We start from the raw sequence: 20,313 nt of genomic DNA on the forward strand, positions 1-20,313 counted from the left end.
AGCCAAAAAAGCAGGGCCTAAGCAAGAATGAAAGCCCCCTCTCACACTCTGTGTCATTCCTTGGATTTCTTCTCCTGTTCTCCTGTCCACCTCACAAGGCAAAGTACTGACCGACATTTTGACAGCAATGTTCTGTGTGAACAAACAGCTCATTCCCCACAACTGTGCAAGGGTCTTACGGCACTATGGAACTGGCATATCCATCCCAACATTTACCAGATCGCATTTCACCTAGTGGGGAGACAGCCTGGTGCATCATCGCAGCAGAGACAAGGAGGAGCTACACGAATGGTCACCTAAACACCTCAGTTGGATTCAGTCATCAGTATCAGGCAGTTTATTGCTGCCTCCTCTTGCCAGTGGTTGACAGTGATACACCAAACTTGGCTGTGATTGCCTTCATTTCTCTCTCACTGAGAAACCCATATTGATCAGGCTCCACTGCTCCAGGGCAGAGCCCTTCATTAAACCAGTACCGTTTGGAGCAAATGGAATGAAATCACTAATTCTGCCAGGAAACGAAGAGCTGGCTTTGCACAAAATACAAGCCAGTGTTACCGTTCAAATCCAGGAAGTAATCAGACTCTGAGATAATGGGCTTCAGAAACAGGTTCATATGAGGCAGTGTAGCAGGGTGGATCCTGCTCCTGCTGAGAAGGGGTTTAAAAAGTGGCCTGACAGGGCTTGAGAGCGGTGGCTCTCAAGGCTGAGCTGATTAGGGAAGTGGCTGCAGCTGGGGGGCCACACCCCAATCAGAGCAACAGGGCCTTATAAGAAGGCAGGGAAGCCAGGAGCCAGATAGTCTCTCTCTCTGGCTATAGAGAGAGATGGGCCTGGCTGCTTAGGAGCTTGAGACGGGATACCTGAGCGCAGCAGGGCTGGGGAAGGCTGAGCCAATAGGTACTGGGGGTTGCAGAGGGCAGCCTAGGGGTAGGCCAAGGCAGCAGGTCCAAACCCAACTTTGCCTGTGATGAGTAGGCTGATACTGCAGTCTGCCCCAGAGTGTGGGGCTAGACAATGACTGGCAGTAGCCAAATACTGAGGCTGAGACAGAAGGGGAGACCCAGAGAGAAAGGGGTTACTGCTGGGGGGGCAGCACCCCATGTAAAAGGGCACCGGGTCCAGGGAGGGACACGGGGGCCTAAGAACAGGTGGATCACCAGCCTGCAGAGGGCGCTCCAGGGCTGGACAGAGCTAGAGCAACCAGCAGGAACAGGCAGCTTACTTCAGATGCAGAGCCCAAAATCCTGCAGAGCGGATGATGGAGACGTTATGGACACCAACTCCAAAATAAGATAACAGCAGCCATTTCTGTTGCCCTATTTCCTGCCCATGGCATTTGCAGTGGCTGTGAAACCATCCTTGCCCGATCACATAACCTACAGACATAGTAACTTGATATGAGATCTCCACAGCTATGAGACTGGTGACTCAGTAGCTGGTGCTCCTCTCTTTGATTCATCATTAGCCCCAGCATGACACCAGTGGACAGAGCAGCTACTGTAGCCATAGGCGCCGACTTCCCCTCTTTCACATGGGTGCTCAACCCTCACTCTGCCTCTGGCCCTGCCCCCACTCCACCCCTTCCATGACTCCCCGCCCCTGCCTCGCATCTTCCCACCCCTTCCCTGCCTCTATTCAAACCCCTTCCCCAAAGTCCCCGCCCCCTCCCTGCCCCTATTCCAACTCCTTCCCCAAATCCCCACCCTGGCCCCGCCTCTTCCCCTGAGCACACCATGTTCCCGCTCCTTGCCCCTGGAGCTTACTAACACTGCCAAACAGTTGTTTGGCGGTGGGAAGCGCTGGGAGGTAGGCAGAGGAGCGAGGACACAATGTGCTCAGGCGGGAGGAGGAGGTGGGGCGGGGGCATGAGGGGAGCTTGGCTGCTGGTGGGTTCAGAGCACCCACTAATTTTTCCCTGTGGGTGCTCCAGCCCCAGAGCACCTATGGAGTCGGCACCTATGATCGTAGCACATTCTCATGATACATAAAACCCAGGCACTATCCCTTTGTAGTTCATTGGAGATTTCATGTCACTTTTTGAAAGAGTAAACCTAGGAACTCCCAGCTGTCCTGGCCAAATTCCGCTTCAGGTAATTACATTGCATCTGATGAAGTTCCCTTGCCATTTGACTTGGGCTTTCTCTTATTCACTTTCTGTCCTGAACTGACTTGCAGTGCTGTTTAAAGGCTACTGCCCTCCATCTCAAAAGTGGTTGTCAAATGCTTTGGGGTCTAAGATGCTATGTAAATGTCAGATGTTATTATGGAATCAGTGTAACCATTTGATTGTACAGTGTGTGCTGGTGTAAAGGGTATTGAAATTGTTCCTGTTGCCTGTGGAGGCACAGTGCCCTGGGCTTTTTCACACTGCTTACTCATGGAGTGTAGAGTCCATGCATACGCCAGCTTGTGAGAAAGCCTGCTGGGTTATGGCCATCATTTTAATCAGCACATAGCCTCAAGCCTTCAACATCCCCCCTTGTGGCTAGGTTGATAAAGTTCTCCGGTCTTAGATCTCTAACTTATTTATCTCCAGTATTGGCACAGAGTAGAACCTCAGAGTTACGAACACCAGTTGACCTGTCAACCCCGCACCTCATTCGGAACTGAAAGTATGCAATCAGGCAGCAGAGACAAAAAAAACAACTACTACTGTACAGCACAGTACTGTGTTAAAGGTAAATTCAGGGCTGTCCCTAGCTATTCATACTTGCCAGGTCATGCCACTCGGAAGACACCATTTTGCGTTACAAAATGCCATCCTCCACCTGGTGACCTCATACATCTGGTGCATGTCAGGTCATGCTGTGTGGAGGATGCCATTTTGTAGAGCAAAACCATGTCCTGTATGCATTGTGACCTCACATGCACCGTACATGCGAGGTCGCACTGGGCCGAGCAAAATGGTATCCTCTGCACACTAGGGATCACCATGGCCCCATCTGCTGAGGGCATGACCCCATTTGGGGTTGCAACTCACAGTTTGGGAACTGCTGATGTAGGGCAAAGATTGCTCTGTGGGTCATGGATCACATACGGTCCTTAAAGTTGTGTTCAGAATTACTGAGGACCCCAGTATGTGGCCTGCACCCCAGCAGAGAGATTGGAATCTGTATATTGGCAGTCTCTCTCTGAGGGGAAGCATTGGGCTCAACTGACCCAAATCAAATTATGCATAGAATGGAACAGAATGTTTTCGGCAGCAGTTTTAATACTCAGAGTGCTTCACAAAGCAATAAGTTAGGTCCTGGCAGGGCAAGGACTGCGCAAGCAAAAGAAGCAGACATACCATGCTCTGCAGCAGCTTGTGCACAGCCTTGTGCACCAGAGCCAGGTTAGGTGGCAAGGCTCCCATGGACTTCAGTGGGCTTTATTGAGAAAGAGATTGGATTGGACCTTGAGACCTTTGTTTTTCAGAATGTGCCAAGGCAGCTTTGATGTCCGGCTGGACAAGCTCCAGGGACCCTAGCTTAGTTTAATGGCTCATCCAAAGGACAGCACAGTACTGCAATCTCAGCAGGGGGGAGAAACCTAAGACCGAACATGGGGCTTGAATCCAAAGACCATGTGGCCCAGAAGCAAGACTAAGTATCAAGTGTCTTGGAAGCCCATACACTAAGATCAGAGCTAGGCAAATAACTCATAACAAATAATTTCAATCTGTTTATTTCACCTCTTTTTCTATTTGGGAAATGTCCACCAGCACACTACAAAAGCTGCAGTGAGTAACTCTGGGCCTGCAGTCACTGTTGAGCCATTCAGCATTCACTCTGTGTCAATTAGTAACATAAATCATGTAGCCATGTTTGTTTGTTTTTCTCTGACTGGGCAACTCATGGAACCAACCGCCATCAACATCAACTGGGAATGGCATGTTTGAGTGTAAAATTGACATCCACATGGTGGTCGGGAGGTCATGGAAGCTGAAGTACTTTGCTTTCCAGAACAGTTCACTGGTTGAGATTCAAAAGAGCTTTTTACAAGTACCCTGGCAAGTAAGTCTTGTTCCTTGGCAGAGCTGCAGAAAGTTGGTCTGCCACACTCACTCAGCTCTAGCTAACATCAACCACATTGTGTCAAGTATCGGGGTAGCCGTGTTAGTCTGTATCTGTAACAAGCAACAAGAGTCCTGTGGCACCTTATAGACTAACAGACATATTGGAGCATGAGCTTTCGTCTGACGAAGTGGGTTTTCTCCCACGAAAGCTCATGCTCCAATACGTCTGTTAGTCTATAAGGTGCCACAGGACTCTTTGTAGCTATCAACCACATTGATTATCGAGGGTGGCGTTTCACCCAGCACTTTGACAAAGGGTTGGGGGGACAGGTCAAGACGTATTTTCACAGGCACTGGGAGCACTATTCACATTGAACAGTTTATTTTGCAGGTAAAAAGAGAGGTAGTGTAAGGTGGATGCTACGTTTTTCCAACCTACGAGAGGTATCCCCTGGTGACAGAACCCAAGCTAACCCAGCATGGCTCTCTGTCTCCCTCTAGTGGCTATATGTATAGCAATTGATTGTTCAGCTCTGGCTAAGGCATCTTCTCCTTTAATTTGTACACTCTTTGGGGCAGAGACTTTTTGTTCTTTGTACAGTACCGAGCACAATGGTGTTCTGGTCCATGACTGGGCCTCATAGGTGCTACCTCTATACAAATTATTGTTAACAACAGAGACTCATACTTTTTGGTCCTGGGTTCAGTCCCCATTGCTGACCAGCCATCCATGGTACATTAACATTTTCTTTGGCTTTCTTATTTAGAGGCAGCCTCTAGGGTGTGCAAGTCTCCTAATTGCTTTCAGTGGGTACACTAGCCCCCAATAGTGTCCCACTCAGGAAGAACTGCCTAGGCCAGACTTGACTTTTCAGACAGTTGGGTAAATCCAGAATAACTATTGACTCCACTGAAATGAAAGAAGTCTCTAGCCCTCCTGGATGTGTCTCTCAAGATACAGCTATGGCCCCCATACCTGTAGTAACTGAGTGCATCACAGTCTTTCCTGTATTTATCTTCACACCACCTCTGTGAAGTAGGGGAGTGCTTATTCCCATTTTACTGATGGGAAACTGAGGCACAAAGCAATTATGTGGCCACCCAGACAGTCTGTGGGCACAGTAAGGCAATGAAGCCTGTCTCCTGAATCCCAGGGTAGCTCCCTAATCTCTGGCCCAGCCTTCCTCTCACTGAGGCACACAGCAGAATCTGATCCCCTGTGCCTCAGCCTTTCCATTCACTGTATTTTAGAGCCGGGTGGGTGGGGAGCATATTGTGGTGTTTTCTCTCTCTGGCCGCTCCTGCTTTGCATTTGGTCTTAGTGCTGCCACAGCCCTGTGCTGCCCTCAGTTCATTCCACAGAGGGAGGCCATGGCAGTGGTGCTGTTTGGATATAGCTCATCTATCTTTTTCTGGAAGCTGATGCACTCTTTTTAGTTACTTGCATGGCAGGTAACAGAGGGACAACTGGCCCTACTGAGTGTGAAAAACTGGGGCGGGGGGAGGATTTTGGGGTGTGATTTTTGTGGGGGGAAATAGAGAGGGAGAGGGCGTGTGTGGAAGAAATGAGAGAGAAACCATGAAAAATGAAGATTTAATCCTAAAATGAGACTCCTATTTAAAACAAACGGACCCAAGCAGAAAGGAAAACATCATCCATTAAGTATCCCGTGTCCATAATTATTTTGGCATTATCTGTAATCAAGGATAAATTGATCATGCACACTCTCTTTGCTCAATTCATTCAAACCGTTCAATACTGCAGCCATTAAATACATCATCTAGCTTCCCAAGTGTCACTTGCTTTCTAGTAAATATACCAAATCCACCCCCACGCTGTCCTGTCAGGCTTCCCAGAATATTTTACAGACAAAAACAAAACAAAAAAAACAAAACCCAACGCACAGCCTGCTCACTGTCTGAGATAAATGTTCAAAAGAGCTTCATTAAGAGAGAGAGACTTCATCACTGCCCGTCTCCTACAAATGTAAAACTGACCCTGATCATTTATAAAGCAGAGAGGATTCCTTCCTTTCTGGGCCGCCCCGCCATCTGCCATGTTTAAAGGCCACGGCATTCACTTGGCACTGGTGCAAATGAGTGCACAGCATGCAGGGGTGCGGTGAACTGAGCCCAAGGGACCAGATTCTGATCTCACACCGGTTTTACACCTGTGTAATTCCATTCACTTCAGCACAGTTGCTCCAGATTTTTTAGTATTAAATTGTTTGTATTATTGTACCACTTGGGAGCCCTAGTCATGGACCAAGGCCCCATTGTGCTAGGCACTGGACAAACACCGACCAAAAAGATAGTTGCTGCCTGTCACTGGGTGCTCTACTCACTACAGGAGCACCTCTTTGTGGGCGTGGTTAGGGATTAGCTCTGCCTGTCTGATGCCTTTTCCTGCAGGTGCTCACTTGGTCTCCCTCTCTCTCAAAACTCAATGGCTCCATCTTGGTGGCTTGGCCCTCCAGGCAGGTTGCTGTCGTTTTCCCTTTCCAGGGGTTTGTGTAGCAAAGTCTCTCTGTGCTGATTGTGTCTTATCCACTGCCCCTCCCTGGTGCCACTTCCCCAGTGGCTGGTAGGGGAACCCAGACTTGCCTTCTACCCTGGGTTCCACCCCAGGGACTCCACAACCACCAGCTAAAGGCTGCACTGCCCCCTCACCTGCTACTGTTTCCCTGGATTGCTTCCTACATTGCCTTTATCAGGCTTCTCCACTGTCCTCTAGGCCTCAGAGAGAGAGAGAGACTGTAGACTTCTTCCCTTGCAGCCCTTTTCTGCCCTCAGCTACCTGGCTTAATACAACCACCCTCCCCTCCATTCTTGTCCAGCTAAGCATCATTCTTTAATTCAGGGGTGGGCAAACATTTGGGCCCGAGGGTCACATCTGGGTATAGAAATTGTATGGTGGGCCAGGAACGATCACAAAATTGGGGTTTGGGGTGCAGGGGGCAGGGGTGAGGGCTCTGGCTGGGGGTGCGGGCTCTGGGGTGGGGCCAGAAATGAGGAGTTCAGGGTGTGGGAGGGGGCTCAGGGAAGGGGTGCAGGTGGGTGGAGGGGTGAGGGCTCTGGCCTGGGAGTGCAGGCTCTGGGATGCAGGAGGGTGGCACTGAGGGGTTCGGAGGGCAGGAGGGAGATCAGGGCTGGGGGAAGGGGTTGGGGTGTTGGAGGGGGTCAGAGGTGCAGGCTCCATGCAGCGCTTACCTCAAGCAGCTCCCAGAAGCAGCAGCTTGTCCCTTCTCTGGTTCCTACATGAAGGCGTGGCCAGGCAGGTCTGCACATTGCTTCCTTCACAGGCACCACCCCTGCAGCTCTCATTGGCTGTGGTTCCCGGACACTGGGAGATGCGGGGGCAGTGCTTGCAGTGGGGGCAGCATGCAGAGCAGAGCCCCCTGGCTCCCCCAAAACGTAGGAGCTAGAGGAGGGAATGTGCCGCTTAGGGGTGAAAGTACAAATAGGGACTTACCGGTATGGGGCTGGGTTGGGGCTGGCTCTGGCCTCTGGAAGGGGCGGGGCCTCAAGCCGAAGGGGTGGGGATGGGGGGTCAGAGCCAGCCCCGGCCTGCCCTGTACCAGTAAGTGTCCTCCCCCTCCCCCGCCGGGGTAGCAGCGGCAGCTGGGGGCTCTGGCAGCAGTTTAAAGGGCCCAGGGCTCGGCTGCTGCTACCGCCCGGGGCCCTTTAAATAGCCACCTTTCACCCCGGTGCCTCTGCTGCTAGGAGCCACGCAGAGCAAGCCCCCACTCCCCAGTAGGAGCTCGAGGGCCGGATTAAAATGTCTGAAGGGCTGGATGCAGCCCCAGGCTGTAGTTTGCCCACCCCTGCTTTAATTAGTCCTCATTGCTCCCGGCTCCTCCTCCAGGTACAGCCTAGGTGGTTAATGGGCCCCCCTAGCCACCTTAACTCCTTCAGAGGCTGGCATGGGGTGAACACGCACACCCACACACCTGCCCGCGCACGCACGCACGCACGACTTACAATCTAAGTGTAAAACAAGAGCCAGGCAATGGCTACAGACAGCTGAGGGGGTACAAGGAACCCGTGAGACAGTATTGCTCAGCTTGACAGGCAGTAGTCTCTGCATACCAACAGCCTAACCCTTAACCGTTATCAGGCGGTCTGTGAGCCTCCTGGCAAAGGGGGGTTTTGGAGGAGGGTGACGAGCTAGCTTTGCAGATGTTTATGGGGAGCACTTCCCAAGCATGGGGAGCAGCATGGGAGGCAGCGCAAAGGTGCTTGTTTGAAAGTGTAGTAAGTGGGTGATGGAGGCTGACGTGGCTGAGTGGAGATGAGCCTCAGCAGCGAACAGCGAATGAGAGATGATGGGTAGGGTGGGGTATCACCATGAAGGGCCTTGGAAATGTGTACAAGGAGCTTATGTTTAATGCAATAGAGCAGGGAGAGCCAGTGGAGGAAGTCAAAGAGCGAGGTAACATAGTAAAGCAGCAGGCTAGGAGAATGATCTTTGCATGAGTAAGAACAGAATCCGGTCCCACTGGGCCTGCCATGTAGAGTTTACACTCCATGGGCCGGACTCTGCATACAACGCTGAGTAACAGTAAAAGCTGAGCATGCAAACTGGTATGCAGGGAGTTTGCTAGGACAAGACCTGTCACATGGAGAGATGGCAGGGAGCCCAACGCAGTGTGAGGTCGTGTCGTTACTACTTTTGCACGGTAGACCCGATACAAAGGGCAGAAAGAATCCACTTTGAGTCTCTGAACCCAGGCTGTTTGCAGCACTGCCACTTAGGAAAGTCAGGCCAAATGCCCAGCACTGGTGTAACTGAAGTCAATGCAGGTCTGGTGATATTCGCCTGCGGAGGATCTGGCCCATCAGGGAGCAAATTTGTCACTAAGAGAGAATTGCTCTGAAATCCTCATAGCAACATTTTACAGTCCCCTTTTTAACGCCTGAGAGCCGATTTTGGAAGGGGTGCCACTGATAGCGCAGCTGCATGCTGGCTGACAGCCCCACGTGGTATTCTACAAGCTTGGCTGACAGCTGCTGTGCTGGGGAGGATACATTCAGCAGCTTCTGACAACCACAGGGAAGAGGTGTATGTGAGGAGGGGGCTGACTTGGATGGCATTTCCTGTGCTAAGTAGGAACATTTCACTAAACACGGGCCTGGGCTTGTGGAGGCTCCACACATGGCTAAAAATAGCCCTAGGAAAGGTCCCTGATTATTCATGGCCATCTGTGCAGAGGCAGCCAATGGGAAGGGAGGAAAAGTCACTTCAGACTAATAGAGGGAGTGGGATGGCCCCTAAAATATCACCAACCTATTGCTGGGACTTAGATGCTGCTGCACAGTCAGCAATGGAAGCTGGTGACACCAAAACAGGTGGGCAAAAGTGGCAGGTAAAACACTCAGCTCAGAAGCAGGTAGTGGTCAGCTGCATTGACTCAGCACAGGACAGGCTCTACTGGCCGTGCCCAGGCTGAGACATTCTCAGTGGCACTCAGCCATCTCTGTGCAGTGAGCTCTTTCCCTCCCGCCAACCCCCCACTGTTTCCTTCATCCTGTCTGCGACCATCACAACCTATGCTGGCCAGGGGGACGCCTCGCATAGTGGCATCCTGCTTCATTCCAATGCCGTAGTGATAGCACGGTGGGCCAGAGCCTCAGCTGGTGTCAATGGCCACAGTGCCACTGACTTCCGTGGAGTCGTTCCCATTTACTCCAGCTGAGGATCCGGCCCTGTAAGCCCAGTGGCAGCAGAGTGAACCTGCTGTGCCCCCAAGGGGGCTGGTGCCAGAGTGTTATAAAACCTCCATTGCTCCTTATATGTTGAGGGGGGTGGCTCCTTCTCCTGAGTATGATATGGGCATCTCACTGCTTAAAAACCTACAGCAGAAGTTGTGGTTTTTGCTGGTCTGGGCAATTAAACAAGCAAGAAAGTGGGAGACCCTAGATTCTCAGAGCAGGGCGCCTCTCCCTGACAGAGAGGACAGTCAGCGTGACAATGGAAGTTGCCTACAATCCCTAAGGGGAGGCTAGGCCCTAAGGGTATGTCTACGCAGCAATTAAACACCTGGGGCTGGCCCCAGTCAGCTTCCTGGGGCTCAGGCTGTGGGGGCTGTAAAACCACTGTGTAGCTGTTCAGGCTGGGGGTGGGTGGAGCCTGAGTTCTGGGATCCCACCTAACCCTAGAGTGGAACGACAAGCAGATAACAACTTTACCTGTGTTTGTTGTACCTCTCTACCTCTCTTCTTGTAAATCAAAGAAAAGTCGACCCCTGTGGCCTGCCAACCTGGGGCTGGGGCTCATCCTGGTGGGATGGTCTAGACACCTGGTGGCGTCTCAAAGAGATTCCTGGCTCATGGCTCAGCTGGACACGTGACCCTCCTCCTCCACGCTGCTCACAACAGGGGTCTGTGTCACAAGCTCCTCAGAGGTACCCATCTGCCCTGCCAAGTGGTGGTTAGGCAGCCAACAAATATGGCATGTAGCTCATTGCAAAAGCATCAGGTCTGCGGCTTGGCACCGGAGCAACTGAGGGCCTTCCTGGCCTTGTGGTGTGCCTGCCGCACTGCTGCTGTTCCCTGTCCTACCTCTTTGCCTGCATCCTCTGTGCAATCTTGTTGTAGATGTCCATGTTTCTAAGACTGCTCTGTAGCTGTGCCTGGCCTCCTGGATCTCCTGGCCATGCCTGGCAGCAGTGCGATGGGCAGTTGCACACAACAAAGGAGATCTGCTAGGCGTGCTGACCCAGCTGGGCAACCAGGAAAAGGCATTTCAAAATACCCAGGGCTTTTAAAGTGTGGAGGAAGGGCACGGCTTCCGGTCTCCGTGACTCTGGGCAGTGGAGTTCACAACTGTGACCCGAGCGGTCACTGTCCAGCACTGTGGGACAGACGCTGGAGGTCTATTAGGCTTGACATAGGTCATGCGGCAGCCACGCTCACATTGTGTCGAACACTGGACATTGCTCGTGGCTCAGTGCCATTTGGGACTCCATAATGGAGCAGGCGACAAATGGGAATATAGACACATGCCCAAATTAGCTGACACAAGATGGCTTATGTCAACCTAATTTTGTAGTGTGGCCCAGGCCTAAGCCTACTCTCCTGACAGACTACCACAGTTGTGAAATGTACCACATCATACTTACAATACACCATCTAAACTATAGATGGTGCCCTTACACATGAGTAACCCCACAGACTGCTTCGCTCTCCCTCCGCATTACTGCCAAGTCTAGCAGCAAGACCTCCCCTAGGTGCCTGACTTCTGTGCTAACCTGCACAATTTTGCACTAAAATGCTGCAGCCTAGCGTATCAGGGTACATGTGCCCCTTTCCTTTACTCACACACAGGGTAAGCACAAGCCCTCATTGCCTGATAACACAGCTCTGGGACACCCCTCAAACTAACCCCCAGCTCAGTTCTCAAACACCTCGCGCCCAACCTGCCCGATCTACTGCCTCTGCCATCAAACCATTCAATACAGCTACAGTCACACTGATTGTGGTGCATGTGACTAATGCTGAGTGGCTATTGCCAGCGGCGGGGGGAGAGGGTTAAAGTTACATGGGTGTGTAAGTTAAACTCTGTAGTTCCTGTTTGTTTGTCCCCCCTGACATTTTTAGTTTGGCTGAATGCAACATTCTGGAAGGACACAGGCTGCTGCGGGGAAACTGTAACTCTGCATTAACCATGCTTTTTAATTAATGGTGTCTGTTTTCAGTGATCCAGGCAGGCCTCTTACAGCCACTTTCCAGCGCAATTGCTGCAATGTCCTTGAATGAACCCTCTGACCGCCTGAGGGGGGAATGGCTCAACTGAAGTCATGATTAGTGTTTGTATAACAACGGAGCGTCCGGCCCCGTTGTGCTAGGTGCTGTACAAACACACTGTACATTTTTTAGAGCAGGGCCTGTTACGTGCAAGCTAAATAGAGGAGCCAGACAACGGCTGAGCAGCAACAGCTGGCACGGAGTGGAAGTGCCCAGGGTCAGGCAGCGCACATGAGAGGAGCGGTGGGTCAGTGGTTAGGGCCCTGTGCTGCCACAGACTTTGTGTGTGGCCTTGGGTAAATCACATAGGGCTCAATTCCATTGCAATGCCGAACGCCTCCTGCCCAGTGGCAGCCTCGCCCTCCGTTAGGTGCTTGGGCTCCCTATATGATGTTAGGCACCTACGGAAGGGATTCTCAGAAGCCAGCCAGCCACCTAACCTAGCCAGGCGTGCAGAGGAAACGAGTGTGGGGGCAGCCTCAAAGTTATTTCAGTGCCTAACGCCTGTTGATCTGGACCTGAGGTGCCTGCCAAGCCAGAGGGAGAGACCTACCACTAGTCGGGATTCTCAGCTGTGACCCTGGAGTTAGCTGTTTGAGCCAGGGCAGCTGTTTTTCATGACAAACACAAGCACAAGTACCCAGAATAGCCACCAGCCTGGGGCATGCCCTAGTCACTGAGCTATTGGGTATTATGGGGGAATACACACCCCACGTGCCCCCAGCTGTCTTTTGTGCTGCCCCAACCCATGGCAGTGGCCTTCCTCCAGCTGGCTTTCTAAGCACACCTACAAAAGCCAGCCCCTTTGGCGAGGTAGGCGGGTGAACACATGGTTTGAGACCCCTGCTTTGTATGTGCTGGGGCTTTGGCTTGTACTAGGGCTCTGAGCAGCTATTACCTGTCGGGTGGCGTCAGTGCTTAGCCGGCTGTGTGCAGGCCCACCCCCCAGAAACATAGGCACTATGAAGACTCAGGTTCCTACAGGGTTAGGTGGCAGCTAAACAGTAGTTTTGAGCCCATCCCTGATGCTTGAAGAAGCAGTTAGGAACCTAAATACCTTTCTGTACCTCAGCTGCCAGCTGTTCAATGGGGATACTGGCCCTACCTCACAGGGGTGCTGTGAAATGCATTAAAGAGCATGAGGTGATTTGGGGGTCAGGGGAACAACAGCTAAATTCCCAAGCTAGACATGTCATCCCTTGGTGGCAGAGCCAGGGTTAGAAACCAGGTCTCCTATGGCCCAGTTCAGTGCTCTAACCATTAGACCACGCTACTTCCCTACAGACCAGGTTTTACACAAGATGGTGTCTGTGCGGAGACAGGCCAGTTCAGGAGTAATGGGGACAGAAATACAGAGAGGCAGAAGACGTGCCTGCTTAATGAGTAGTCAAAATCTGGTCTTTGTGTGTGTGTGTACATTTGCATAGATGTGTTAGGCGCTCCCGCTGAGTCTTTCATTGGCCTCTCACGGATGGAGCCATCTGTTCTCAGCATTCAGTCAGAAAGCAGGACTAAATCTCACTGGTGCCCTCTTCGCCCATGTCCCTTCTGTGGCCTCTTCCTCAGCCGTTGTGCTTGTATGTTAGGGCAATGCCAGTTTGGGAAGGCTGGTACCAGTGCTGCCTGTCACATCAAGTCATTGTAACTCTTTGGACTCACACTAGCCAAAGCCTAGGGGCAGAGAGAGGGAGGCAATGGGATGCAAATCCCAGCGGCAGAGGAACTAGCAAAGCAGGAAGAATTATTTGCTGATTGTACTGAAGGGATTTAGAGCCCTCTCTCAGAATGGTGCCCTGGCTCAGCCGAATGCGCGTGTATGGAGGCTCCAGGGCTGCAGAACTCTCCCAAAGATGTTGGTACAGGGCCCAGTCCACCTGGCAGTGAGGTGTCTCCTCAGGGACACAGAGCAAATGAGGGAAGGGCCTAGAGTGTTTGCATTAACAGTGAGAGGTGCTGCTGCTGGCTGGCTAAGGAGACCAGGCTGTGTAGCTTAGTGGGAGAGAGCAGGGAAGGGGGGAGAGTCATAAAAAAGAGAGGGGATATGTGACAGACAGATAGAAAGAAGGGAATGGAGAACAGAGAAAGGGGGCTGATGGAAAGAGACAAGGAGGGGGTGGGGAAGGAGAGAAGAGAGGCAGATAAAAAAGGGCTTAGGAAACAGAGGGGCTAACAGATGGGCCGAGGAAAGGCCAAGGGAGGACCTGAGCAGCTAGATTTACTGGGACAGATTCTGCTGTCACTAACCCCAGTGCAAACCCACTGCCTCTAGCTGAATCGCTCTGGGTTTACAGAGGCCGTGCAGAGAGCAGACTGGGGCCCATCTTCTGTGGCTACAGGGCATGGTCCTTGGGCCTCCAGAGAGCCCCCATGCTCTCACCTGCCTCCGCACCCAGCACTAAGGTGAGTGTAACAGACGCACAGGGGCCTTTCCATTCGCTCCCAGGAACTCACTCACGTCTGGCTGGTTTTTAATCTGCAGGGATTGCAGCTTCTAATTTTGTATTTTCACCTAGAAGTCACCCCACTCTCGCACCCGAATTCCGAACGTTGACAGCCACGTGTTTGGAACATTGCCTTCAGATTCCCATTAAGTAGCGCCGGTGGCTCAGGGAGGGATATGGAGCCTTTGCATTGCATTCGGCATTGCTCTGTAATGGCCTTGGAGGCGAAATCCTTGACCATCTTACGGTTCTTTGGCGGCCCACGTGAAGAGTTGTTTTTTGGGGGGAGGGGTCTCAAACAAGTGTGTCTCATTGAAACACTGCTCAATACATTGTCTCTGTGTCCCTCCTGTCAGGTGGTCACATTTCACAGGTTCTTCCCATGCTGATGAATCCTACATTCAGAATGGTTTTAACGGGCGACATTCAAACCAAGAAGAAAACAACAATTACGACTCTGCTCCTCTGCAATGCCTTTTATCGAGTGTGTTACAGATACTAATGAAGTTGGGCTCACAATCCCTCCTTGGAAGGATTACTGTCCCCCTTTTAAGGATGGGGAAACTGAGGTCCCCTGCCTATGTTCACACTCACACAACCCCACACACTTTACAATCATGGTCAGTTTTTAGCTCCAGCCTGCCAAAGAAAACAACTCTGCATGAAGTCATTTGCCAAGTCTCCTTGCTGTTTATTTACCTTTCAGCTGGAATGAAGGGCAGGTGCTGTAGTTCAATACACTGAGGCTGACAGGTCTTTAAAGTGATAACATAACCATTTAAATACATCGCACAGCTACAGCATGATGCTAGATACACTTTTCATATACCCCTCCCCCCCCAACTGCTGGCACATTGCTCTACTCTGCTATGATGTAATGCTGAAAAAACAATGGCGTGGAGAGAGCGGATTATTAAGCATTCAAAGTACAAATTTTAACTACCGCCATTGTTGCTTTTTGGTCGGTCCCATAAATACCGTTAACATTTTCATTCTTCTTTGCACTGAGCATTATCAGAGTCTGCAGCCAAAAGCGTTTCGGCCTGGCCTTGTGCTCCCAAATGGATCTGATGCTCGGGAAGGAGATTTGCAACACACACATTTTAAGGCCAGACGGGAGCACTGTGAGCATCTTTTCTGAGCTCCTGTATCACACAGCTCAGGGACTCTCACCCAGCAATTTCCGCATTAATAACTTGGTGGTTGGACTCCAGCATAGCTCTTAAAAAGACATCCAGTAATGGTGCAGTCTGAGTGATAGCCCAATACCACATCTACTTCTGTATCAGAGCCAGGGCTAAAGCCCCCTTCTCCTGTGTCTTGGTCCAGAGCCTTAATCATAAGACCATCCTTGCTCTGCTTCCATCATAGAGGGAGCTACAACTGGGACACTAGGCCGTGTAAATAAAACGGCTTCTAACCTTTGTCTGAATCAAGACGGGGGGGAACAACTTTTAGATAACGTTTTCACCTCTTAGCTCATAGAGCCGAAGCCCACTGAAGTTGGCCTTTAATCAGGCCCAGATAGCCAACAAAGTTCAAGCCAACGTCAATTTATCCTAAAGCTTTGTGAAGAACATTTGTGAGCAGGATGAAGGAGTTTGACACAGGGCCAAGCCCAGAACCCAGCGCTAAGGAACAGTCCCCCCCCCCCCATGCCCTTTGACTAGCAATGTAGGAAGCTGCTGGAGCTGGGAAGTGGGTGAATCTCATGTTCACAAAGCTGCAATTGCTGGACTTGACAGACTTCCCCACCGTGTGATTGAGGCATTTGACAAGGGTGATTCACACTGAACACAAGCATGTTCCTCTAGCAAAGGGGAAGCCCCCCGGCTTGGGGAAGTGGCACCGGGGACACAGCATGCTCTCGCCCAGTGCCTGCTGCCCAATGGCACTGTGTGCCCAGGAAGCTTGGGCTTGCCCTCAAGCATTAGAACCCAGGAGCCCTGCTGGGCATTTCAGCTGGGTCCATAAGCTGCCTGGCTCCTACACAGGTAAGATGAGGGGAAATAGGGGCTCCCCAGACCACACAGTGATATTTGGTTCTCCCCTCCCCTAAGCAATGAGCATGCTCCAGCCCCGGAGGCTAATGGTGCATTCTGGAGCAGGGGGAGCCCTGCTAATAGCTTCATACCTGCCAAGACTTGGCAGGACCCAGCACAGCAGAGGTGCAGTCTGAGCCCCGTCTCCTGTCTTGCCTGAATCCTCACTGACTACAAGACTTCAAGGCAGCAAAGAAACAATGCGCCATTGCTTTGATCACCTCTCCTACTAGCTTGGGTATCCCACCCCAGGAGAGTACAGGGCGCAGCCTGACCAAGACTGCTTTAAAGAAACTATCCCTGGGCTGTGAGGAAACATGGGCTGGCTGCATCCAGCTGTGCCTGCTTTTGATGGTTCTGCCCAGATGCTGAAGCCAACTGCCCTGCCGCATGCAGTTTGGTTGGACAGAGGTAGAATTAAATGGCTGACTGGTTTCATTTCCCCTCTATTAAGTAATCTCTCTCTTCATTTCATGGAAAGCCCATCACAACAGAGCACTGATTTCAGACCCCCTTAGGCCTCAGTGAGCAACACATTTGGGTTCTTGATGGCTTTTCCAAGTTCAAAGATGGCAGGAAATGCCTCCTGTAATGGGCTTGCATTCCACCTCCACAGCTTTCAGCGGCAGCTGGTTCTTCTGAAGAGTCTCAGTCAGTTTTTACACTGCCCTGAAGCAAACAAACACCAATTGTCCCCAATGAGACTGAACTTTTCCCAACTCCTAAATTCAAAACTGAGAATCAGGTGCCCGCCCCCAAAATCACAAGATTGGCTGAAATATCATGACATTTTATACAAATAATAAATTTGGGGTTCTTTACATTCGCGTTGTGGTGTTTGAGCCCTGAGTGCTCATGTTTTCAAGCTTTTCTCCATTATCATGAGGGCCAGACTCTTAATTTGGTTAGTTAGTTTGTTGTTTTTGTTTTAAGTGAGATTAGCAAGTAACAACATGATTCCAAGAGCTGGGGCTTTACAGAAAAGCTGGCATGTGCTAATCTTGACTGCAACTTGATCTTTAGATGGGGACTGAGTAAAAACTGAGGCCTACACTGTTGGGTGCCCAATACGAGACCCTGTGGGCCTGGCTTCCGGAGATGCTGAGCACCCACAATCCCAAGGGAAGGTCAGCAGAAGCTCAGGAGCTCTGGAAATTGACACCATTGTGTCTCAAGTTGGACTCTAGAATTGGCTGGAAAACAGAAAGGGGGAAAAAAGAAATCAGCTGTTTTGTGAGTAGACATTTCCCCCACTCTTCTGGTTGGCACTTGAAATTTAAAACATTTCACCCTGTTCCATAGTTGGTCAAAAAAACAGGAGTCACCAAATATGTTATCAAATTCCACCACCATCCCCATTTTTTCCCAGTCAGATTTTGATGACATTTTTAATTGAAATTTGAAGGATTTCAGCCAACCTCAAACATGGAGGCCCCCAAAATCCAAGAATCCAAGGTGCTGAGGGCCCTCAACTTCAACTGACTGCAGAATCGAGCCCTTGAGAGAATGGGCTGTGGAAAAGAGGGGGTTCATTGAAATGGTAAAGTGCAGGATGAGTTCTTCCTAAAGGAACTCTCCTTTAGGTTCATATTATGCTTTGGAAAATATCTTTTTTTTTTTTAAAGGCTGTTCCTTTATTAAAAATGCCAACATCTGTATTCCCTCTGCTCAGAGTTAAGCTCAGAATGTCCAGTAGTCGGACGGGGAAGATAAGCAGCTGCTACTAATGGAGCTGCTCACTGTGCCTGAACTCAAGTTTTTAATGGGAAGCCATCCAGAGGAGGAACCAAAGGACCCCTCATGGAGAGGGCACTATTGTCAGGGCAGCACTGTATTAAAACCATAAATTTCTCTTTGGACCCTGCACTGAAAACACCCAGTGGTTAAATGCCAGCCTGGCCATCATGTAGATGAAAATCCATGTGGCTAAACTCCCCCCGGGCACTGTCCTGAAAATCTGTGGGGCTAAGATCACCGTGGGTGCGAGTTCACAAATTTACCCCTAACCCTCTTAAGTCAGTGAACAGACCATGTTCTATTGTGTAATGTTCACTGGAAAATAAAATCACAGACGATTAGGGATAATGGGACTCCCAAGCGGGTGTCACTGGAAAGGAAGTGCTAGGGAGGAAGTGTTTGCCCGGAAGCCACTTCTGCGCTTAATCACACTTGAGTTGCTTCTTCTCTCAGGTTTTGGTCCACTGAAGCTTTCTCAAGGATCTGATTCAGTGACTTCCCCTGCTGCTCCTTCTTACTAAATGGAATTTGTGAAGAACGTTTGGAAAAATAGTTTATGTCCCACGTACCGCTGTCCATTTGCCAAGAATATTTGATTATGGGAAGTCTAGGCACCATGCAAGATATTCGCAGAGTGTAACTTTGCCCTTAGTTTCGTAGAACTGGGTGCCACATGGACACCGGCTTCCTTAAGGTGGCCAACATCTGGTTCCAGTGCGTGATGCCCATGCCGCTGGCCGATGGGCCAATGATGACATGGCCAATGTTTTCCGCTCTCCCATCTTCGCCACACTCTGCCACCGTCACCCGGAGAGACAGATCCTGGAGGGGCACAGGAAACATTACCAATGTCCCATTGCATTATTTATTTATTTGTATTGAAGGAGCGCCTCGGAGCCCCAGTCACAGACCAGGACCTATTGTGCTAGGCGCTGTACAAACACAGAACAAAAACAGAGTCCCTGCCCCAAAGACTCTACTGCAATATAAGCACAATTTGGTGCCCGATGGCAGTGAAAGGCAAGGGTCAAGTATCATGAGTGAGGTGGTGCTTGAGGTATCCCTGAAAGCACAGAGTCTCCAAAATCTCCTGAGAGTAGGTTCTTATGAGACTCAAGGGACCAAACTCTGAGAAAAGTCTATTGGATTCTAGGGGAGTACAAGCTGGGGAAACTTACGCTAGCACAGTGTGTCTGTGACATCTATTAGACTCACACTCACTTCCCACTTCAGCCCAGACCTGGAGAAGAGCTCTGTGTGGCTCGAAAGCTCGTCTCTCTCACCAACAGAAGTTGGTCCAATAAAGGATATTACCTCCCCCACCTTGTCTCTGGAATATAGTAAATAATCCTGCCAACCACACACAAGGTGGAATAGTCAGTCTCCCATGGCAGTGCTGGCTCTGTGTAAAAAGCCATAAGCCTTATTTTTGTCACTCAAGTCAGCAGGTCTGAGTCTGGACACACAGAGGGAGCTGATCTGCTGAGGGACTGGGAACCATGTATACACAGACCCGTTGCAGAGTAAAAGCCCATGTTAATACTAGCAGATAAGGTAGCTTTGGTTACTGCCCAAGGGGTCAGCATTATGAATAATTAGCACTGGAGAGTGTAACTCAGACCTCAGCCCAAGGAATATTTCCATTGTGCACTGAGTACACAGCAGCCCCTTTCTCACATGAACTGAGCAATGCAACTGGCTCTGTGCGAGCCTGCATGCAAAGTGGAGATTACTCTGGTTAGTTTAGCGACCCTGCCCTGCTTTTCATTATGTCCCACACTACTTCCAAACAGGGCCAGTTCTAGGTTTTTTGCCGCCCCAAGCAAAAAAAAATTTTTTGGCTGCCCTCCGTCCCAGGAAAGCCTCCACCAGCGCTGCAACTCTCAAGTGTAGCCAAGCCCTTAGATAGGGGGTAGGGTCATAAGGGGCAGGGGTCCCAGGAGGGGGCAATCAGGGGACAAGGAGCAGCGGTGCTTAGATAGGGGGTGGGGTCCTGGGGGCAATTAGGGGGAGGGATCCCGGGAGGGGGTGATCAGGGGACAGGGAGCAGGGGGAGGGGTTGGATGGGTTGGGGTTTCTGTGGGGGGCAGTCGGAGGGAGTGGATGGTGGCAGGGTGGGGCTTCCCTCCCCCTGGAGTGTCCTGTTTTTTGAATGTTAAAATATGGTCTCCCTAACACTCTTCACTCTCAGCACGCAGCCGCATGAGGTCCCCCTCCTTCCTTTCCAGTTGGTAGTGGCCAAGGGAATGCTGGGAAATGTAGTTCTTTCCCTGCTCCAGGGCTGGCTCTATAGGCAGGTAGCTATCCAGGGAACTACAGCTCCCAGAGCCCCCTGTTGGTTCTCAGC

At 50.9% G+C, this 20,313-nt stretch overlaps 1 protein-coding gene across 2 annotated transcripts in view; it reads right to left on the reverse strand.

The window, feature by feature from the left end:
- Positions 1-14,849: 14,849 nt before the first annotated feature.
- Positions 14,850-20,313, reverse strand: part of SYT12 (synaptotagmin 12) — a 63,168-nt gene continuing 57,704 nt past the window's right edge. For both annotated transcript variants that reach the window (XM_039535687.1, XM_039535686.1), the window contains exon 8: positions 14,850-18,788. In XM_039535687.1, coding sequence (XP_039391621.1) covers positions 18,615-18,788 — 174 coding nt within the window. In that variant the 3' untranslated portion in view covers positions 14,850-18,614. The remainder of the gene's footprint in view (positions 18,789-20,313) is intronic.

Source organism: Mauremys reevesii, linkage group 4 (assembly GCF_016161935.1).
Source record: "Mauremys reevesii isolate NIE-2019 linkage group 4, ASM1616193v1, whole genome shotgun sequence".
In the NCBI taxonomy this organism is placed as follows: Eukaryota; Metazoa; Chordata; order Testudines; family Geoemydidae; genus Mauremys; species Mauremys reevesii.